At 47.7% G+C, this 7,672-nt stretch overlaps 1 protein-coding gene across 1 annotated transcript; it reads right to left on the bottom strand.

Moving 5' to 3' along the window:
• Positions 1-376: 376 nt before the first annotated feature.
• On the bottom strand, positions 377-3,225 carry SLC46A2 (solute carrier family 46, member 2; the record flags this gene model as incomplete). The annotated part of the gene is made up of 2 exons (XM_009579932.1): positions 2,157-3,225; positions 377-533 (listed from the first exon to the last, which is right to left on the bottom strand). Coding segments are annotated over exons 1-2 (1,226 nt in total), but the record flags the coding sequence as incomplete, so codon positions are not given.
• Positions 3,226-7,672: the final 4,447 nt, after the last annotated feature.

The raw sequence follows: 7,672 nt of genomic DNA, 5'->3' as shown, positions 1-7,672 counted from the left end.
CGAGGCACCTCCCCTGGTAGGCTCGCTTACCAGCTGTGCCAGGAAGTTATCTTCCACACACTCCAGGAACCTCCTCGACTCATATAAATGAGTATCACAGTGCTTCAACCCAAGGTCTGGCTTCTCTTAGTTTTCCTTGGAGCACTGTGTTTTTGAGCAGCACCTCAGATATTTTCTCTGCCTTTGAGCTGCATACTGATAGTAATCTCTTGAAGTGTGTGCTGAAAATTTTATGGATAAATGATGACACAACTGAGGACAAGAAGTTTGGATGCAACAATCTTGTCCTGCAGGTTTCTCTGCTCCTCCCTTCCCGTTTGTGATACCAAGTGTTCTGGTTTTATTATGCAAAGCACAGATTGCAGCAATAACTTACCTTTCTCTTTGCACCTTAGGCTGAATGGAGGGATTTGAGGTTTTTTGATCAGTAAGGTAACCAAAGTACTTACCGTAGGATGATCCTTCGACATGCTTAGATAACATGGACCTGATGGTTGGTAAGGGGATGAGGGCAAAGAGCATCACTGCCCGTGCTGCAATGCAATGAATATGTAGTTATCATCAGTACCTGCTCCTTGTCTCCCAATGCAACAACCACTGATCTTGAAGACTACATGCCTCTGGCTTGGGCAGGACCTTTGCTTCACCTTTTCTTGTCCCTTGAGTACCAGAAAGAAGTACAAATCTTTGGTAGGAGTGTAGGTCCTCACTTCATCCAGGTGATGGTAGATAAACCACCTATTGCTCCCACTAGCAGAGGTACTTTGCCCAAACCACCCGTGGTCTCTTGGTCTCAGCCTGAAATCCCGGCATAAATGGAATATAGCACTGTCCTTTGAGATAATGAGGCCAATGATTTGAGTCTAACCAGCAGAGAGAGCACCCCATGCTACATGGCCTTGACAGGAACAGTACCTTTATAACACTATAGCTGTTTTCTATCTTGGTGCTTCTGACTTGCAGTATTTTAGGCTTTCTGTAGTGTGGAAACTTTTAGGGAGCTGGAATTATCTTCTTGTCAGCAGAACCAACCTCAGTGAATACTTGGTCGATGTCTAGTGTACCAAGGTGTTCCTGCAATGCTGGGAATAAACATCCTGCATACTGTGTAGCAGCATGCGTTCATGATGGACTTTATTAAACAAGCATTTTTTTATTTTAATTTTTTTTATCTTTTGTTCCCCAGCCTGATTGCCTAAACAAACAAAATCTCTTAAAAATTTCACTCAATGTTTGGCTTAGTACACAAATATAATATCCTACCATTTTTCCCTGTAGAATAACTTTGTTTATTTTCAATTTCTCATTCCCTGTAGGGGCAGACAGAAAAATTGCTTCAGGCCATTTCTCTTAGATCTTTTTCTCACTTTCAGAAGCAAAACCTCAAAGCCATGCAACATACGATACCCTGTTTGTCAGATATGAATCATCCATCTCACTGCCACAACGGATGCAGTGGGTTTTGTTTTCTGTGTTCCTGCAGAGGCTACCTCCCAACAATAAACTTGCCTTTCCTTCATTATGGGATGCTGCCCCATCTATTGTTACCTGCCCCTTGGTCATTTATAGCGTAAGATTTGTACACTACATTCTCATGATATTTTAGTTGCTAAAGCAGCTCCAGTGTTTCACTATTAAGTTTCCCATCAGCCATAAATGCCTTAATGTAACAAAAATAAATCACATCTTAAGATGTTTGCTTAATAGCAAGCCTTTGCCAGTTTGTTTCTGTTGTAGCCTTAAGCCTTACCTCACAAAAAGCCAGTGCTTCCCATTAATGCAGCGATGTGGTTCGACTAGTACAGGTAGCCAGCCCCAACACCCACTCCCCCATGGCACAAGCATTGTTCCCCTGCTTAGATCTGGGCTATGACCAAGTGACAAATTACAAGTCAACCGGCCTTAAACTAAGCCTTGGCAGGAGCGTATGCCTCCTTTGGATATTGTAGGGTGCTGAGTGTAAGGGGTGCAAAGTGAGATGTGGGGAGAGGGGAATGATAATGAAGCCCTCTTGGGAATCGCTCGTGTGATGGTCTGCTGAACTCCCTGCTCTGAAACTCGTGGTGAAGCAGAGCAAAAGCCCTTCTCCTGATGCCGAAACACCCCAACCCCTTCCTCAGGGTGCACTCACTCATGCAAGCAGCCGTTCGACTCACCGATGTAGAACAGGAACGTCCACCGCACGAAGGCCATGATGAGGATGCCAGCGCTGAAGGATGCCACTCCAATCATGATCATGGTAATGTCCCTCAGGTATTTGGAGAACACAAATACCCCTAGGAAGCTGGTGATGAAGATCACGTAGCCAGCAGCATTGCCGTGGCCGATCTCCACGGCGTTCCAACTTAAAGGCTCCCTGAGCAAGAAGAGTGGGAGTACGTTCATTGCACCAACCACAGCAAGGTCATAGAGGATTGCTGCCACAAACAGCATGATCATGATGAGTTTCGAGGGGGATACTGGAGTGGACCTGTTGCTCTCTGAAGGTTGGGAACTCCCTGCTGCTGCTGTTTCTTTGTGGGCTGGTAGCTGGCTGCCCACCTCCTCCGCACTCTTGGCTTTGGCTGGGCAGGAAGCTGCTGGCTTGGGGACTGTCAGGACAAAAATGCTGTAGAGGAGGCAGAAAGCATAGCAAGCGATGCTGCAGCCCACCAGCACAGTGCCCTCCCGATAGCGGTCACTGAAGCCAACAAAGAGGTAGCCAGATGCCATGCTTCCCAGAAAGCCAGCGAGGCCATATACCAGCTCAATAATGATAAGCCGCAGAGACCTCCTGCTCTCAGAGGAACCCAGGGATCCCAGAGCCATGATGCCTGCCCAGAGCGTGGTGAAACCGCCCATCAGCCCATTGAAGGCAGCAGCCCCATACATCACCTCGATCGGCCAACCCAGCAGGATCAGGAGGAGCAGGAGAGTTTTGGAGCCCAAGTAGCCAAGAAGAGGGAAGCAGATGGGGATCTTCCGATGCATCCTGTCCCCCAGCTTGGACAAGCCATAGGCTGACACCAGCGGGCTCAGGCCCAGGACTAGGTTGTAGATGATATAAAAATCAGAGACCGCCTTCTGCTGAGCATCTTCCAGTGCATGGGAGGGAGCAGTGGTGTTGGTCTGATTGTAGTAGTTCTTCACCACCAGCAGCAGTGCCGTGTCGTAGAAGGCGCTGGCCACTTGGGAGCCTGCAACCACTGGCTCAATCCATGTCCTCATTACCACCACCCCCACCATGCTGCCAGCAACTGCCTCTTCTTGGGGAGAGCTGTTTTCAGGGAGATGCGCAAGAGGAAGCTCTTCAGAAGCTCTGCTCTGGAGGCATGCTTGGAGAGGAGCAGCGGAGTGAAAAACAAAAGGTCTGCCGGGCTGCAAAGAGTCAGAGAGTTGTGCAAGAGATGATCTTGCTGGGAGGATATTTGCACCTCGCCTTGCTACGTATGCGCACGCACACACATCCCTGCGCTGCTCTGATCTCCAGCTCACGCCTGAGAGGCTTTTATACAGCCGGAGAACGCCCTGCACTCGCCGATTGCCACTGCTCCTCTTCCTGGTGTAGTTTCAACAGAGGTCAGATGACCCAGGGGAATTTCTCTCTCCCAGTTTAGGAAGTGAAAATGCCCATATCAAGTAATTGCTGCAGTTTGGGGTGGTGGTTTGTTTTTTGTTTGGTTTGAGGCTTTTTTTCCCTTTTTGGCACCCTTCATGTGTCAGAGGACTCTCAGGGTGGGTGCAGGGGCAGGGGATGTCTGTGTGCTTTTTTTGTCAGGTAATTTGTGAATTCCCCTTACTGCCAGCTCTTTTCCCTTTCTTCTACAAAAATGTGTTGTTGGCTCTTTTGCTCTTACCTCCTCCCATCTGTCCTGTTGCTGCATCGTGCCCCTTATATCATTGTTGTTTCAATAACGCAGTCAGGAAATTACACAAAAAGAAAGTCAAAGGGAAAAAGCCTATTTTTGGTAACCTGCCTTCCACGGCTGCCACTCTACCAGCTGTGTCCTTTGGCTTTACAACATGGGAATTTCCAAGAGGAGGAGAAAAGTCCCAATTTATCCAAAGGCATCGGCAACCGCTGCGCCCCAGTAATCAGCCAGCTGAGCTGGAGGCTGGGGTGGGTGAGAGCCGTTTTCCAGCCCCAGCTCTGCAGGGCGGTGGCCGTGCCACTCTGCAGACGCTGATGCCACACGCAGCTTTGCAGCTTGAAGTCAACCTCCGATTTTGCTGCTGCCTGAGGGGGTCAAGAGAAGCGACCTGTCCCAAGCGGCTTGGGGTCCCTGCGGGCACGACGGTGTGGCTGACCCGAGGCACAAGAAGCTCTTGGAGCCGGATGTGTCGCAAGCAGGCTGCCAGCTCCAAGGAAGATACTTGTGGTCCCAGCTGCAGGAAATACTTGGAGAATATTTGGCAGCCTCAAAAATGCTAACTTAAATGATAATGATCTCATTCTGCACTGGTTTAATGAATCATAACAGGCAGAATAACAATCTGTTCTAGGAAGATTTATGATGATTACTTTAAAAAATAAATTAATGACTAATTTGCAAGAACAATGTTAAAACCTCCATCTGTTGCACTTTCTATGGATTCAGGTGACGTTTACTCAATGCCTGTGTACTCATGGATCAAGAGTTTAATTATTTCACTCTTAGTTTGGTTGTGCAATAATTTTTAGTTTATATTTCAATTCAAGGAAAAAAAGTCCCAAGAACTAACAGGGAAAGGAGTGGGGAATTGTCTGCTAGAATGACTTGCTGCTAAACAATTTCAGTTTCACCAGAGAACTTGGTTTTTTGTGAGGCCAAAAGACTCCTAGCCAGCTGTAAAACATAATGTGGGTTGTTCCAACAGGTGGCTTTTTTCCTCCAGATTTTCTGCAGAAGCTGTCTAGTTTCTTTAGTTTTTATTCAGAAGTGGGACAAATCTTTTTCTCCAAACCCTAGAATATTTCCAGAGGATGAAAATTCCAGACAGCCTTATTGTCCCCAAAACATCAGCCTGTGACCAGTTTAAGCAACAAATGCAACCAGAGGAATTGCTATGTTTTGCTTCACCCAGGGAGCCCTGTCTCTTCTACGAGACGTGAGAGGGAAACATAAATGACTTTGTCCCATTCAAGCTCCAGTTTGGGACATTAGTTATTTTGGAGTGCAAGGTATGTTACAGGCACTGTGCTTGGGAGACTACAGATCTGCTCAACTCTTAAATAAGGGATATTTTTCCTCCACGCTTTGTTGCACGTACAGCCTGCCTGGCTTATTCATCTCACACTCTTGACATTTAGGTGATACTGTGTTATGCTTAATGCTATTCAGGCCTAGATAGCTAATGAACTGTACTAACTGCCATTAGTGATCTCATGAATTACATATATATTTCCAGGATATTCTGAGTGTTCATTCACATAAAATGTACTTTTTAGAACTAGTTCTCATGGAAGGGTATAATTTCATGTCAATAAGTGCAAAACAGTGAGTGCTAAAGTAAGAGTTTAACCCAGGCTCCAGAATATTTCCTACTGCAAAATAGTTTTAATGAATACCATATTCATTTGATGCCACAAAGACTTCAAAATTACTATTCGCTAGCATCAGCTTTTCCATGGGGCCCAGTTCTCATATTACTAATATTTATAGGGACTTTTGCATCCACTTTAAAATACGTTCGTGCGGCATAAACACAGTGGAGCCTTAAGAGCCGTAAGAAAGTGGCCCTTGACGTTTAATAAAAATGCACCTACAGAATCACTGAGACTAGTCTAAAAGCAAAAATACACTGGTATAGCCTGCTGGAAGAGGAACACATTGTTTTAGGGCATGCCTCTCTAGAATCATCTGGTCTGGAGACCCACTAGAGGCCAGGTCAGCACCATGTTGCACCAGCTCTTGGACATTTGTCAGTCTGGCCAAATAAAGGTGTTTACTGTCTCCCTGTGGTGATGTTATACATTCCTATGCACTATTGCTTTTTCTTTTTTTAAACAATTTATGATAGTTACATCACTTTTTCTTTCTGAACAGGGTTGCTTTAGGGATTTCAGTATGCTGGGGCAGCCAGGCTTGGCACCAAGCATTTTGGAGCCTGGTATTCAGCGCTCCTCATCTGAAAAGGTCCTTTTGACATCCAGGACTGCAATCCAATGTGGGCACGTAAGCACTCTTCATCTCCCTTGCCTAAGCCTGCTGATGGGATCTGTGACTTACAGTCTCTGGCTAGCAAGACATTTCACCTCCGAGGTGGTAAATCAGCTCTGTAACTCCTCCTACTCCTTGGTACGTGTGGATTGTCCTGACGCACGCTGCGGCTTTGTGGTGGTGGCAAGGGGGGGAAACACGACTGGGGACTGGGAAGTGCCTGGGTCTGAGCCCGGATGGATGCGGTTGCGCTACAGCACTGGAGAGAGACAGAGCTGGTTGAAAACACTGGGGAGAAGCAGCTCTTTCAGTGATGGCCTGTCTTCCTTTGGAAAATACCTCTTCATCATAAATGACCACAGACTGTAATGCCAGGCTATGCTCTTTCTCTCTGTGGTTTGTGAGGTTGGCTTCCTCACTGGCTGGCATTTAATTATATATTGCCCCTGTCCTCACAAGGTGTGTGGTTCTGCTTGCAGAGCTGGGGGAGATGGAGGGGGAGCAGAGGCTGCACAGAAAGCCGGGTGCATGGGGCAGGGGGAGCAGCTCTGCTGCATTGCCACAGGGATGCGGCATCCTGGTCCAGGGCAGTCGTCTTGTTGGATCCAGAGCTGCCAATGGTAGACGCTAATGCCTGAATGTAAAAGGCCACCCTAGCAGCTTTGTTTCAGCAGCTCTGGAAAACGACATCCAGGCTGTTTGGAAACTCATAATGCTGGTGCCAGTGTCTGTAGCACAACAGTTGCTAAGTCCATCATTGCCATAATAAATGCAGGACTGTGCCCTTATGGGTGCACCTTGAGGTGTCTCAGACACCGAGACCCCTGGGCCAGCACTCCAGCATTCCGGAGGCGCAGCACTGCCAGACATGTTGAGATCACCTGTGGGGACATCTCCTCTGCTGCTCATGGGAGGAAGAGGAAGCCCAGGCCACAAGCAGTGCTTGCACATGGCGCCTTGTTCCCCCCCATGCCTTGAGGCCTCACCCGTTGCCCCACACAAGCAAAGCACAGGGCAGTGTGCAGGCTGCAAAAAAGCTGGAGATTGGATTTGCCCCATGGAGAGACCTCATGCGGTGCACTGACATGAAGCATGGTGAGGAGGGGTGACCCCATGCCAGGGTAGGGGAGGTCCCCCAGCCTTCCCTTGGAAGAGGCTGGGGGGCGCTGGGAGAGCAGCGAGGAGCTGGAAACAGCAGCACTGCCCGGTTTCCTTTGGGACAGACGCTGGCTGACCAAGCAGCACCAGAAACCTGCATTGTCCTGCTTTCACCCCCAGATGTCATGTTTTTGTCTATTTTTCTCATTTCAGAGTTTCCTGCTTACCAGGTTGGAGTGTCCTGTGGCTTCTCCCTCTGCTGGAAATACAAAACACAGCACCCTCGACACACAATTTTTGCTGAGTTGGCTTCTTTTTTCTTTAGCTTGAGGAATTTAGGCGATTAATAGTGCTGACAGTTAACTGTATGCCTTATCATTAATCCTCTTCACGGAAGCAGGGAAAAAAGCTTCTTGTGGTACCTGGCGTCTGCCTGATCAGCTGGCCCACAGAAA

Source organism: Fulmarus glacialis, unplaced genomic scaffold (assembly GCF_000690835.1).
Source record: "Fulmarus glacialis isolate BGI_N327 unplaced genomic scaffold, ASM69083v1 scaffold32286, whole genome shotgun sequence".
Taxonomy (NCBI): Eukaryota; Metazoa; Chordata; class Aves; order Procellariiformes; family Procellariidae; genus Fulmarus; species Fulmarus glacialis.
Note: the sequence above shows the minus strand (reverse complement) of the source record. Positions and strands in the feature narration are given on the sequence as shown.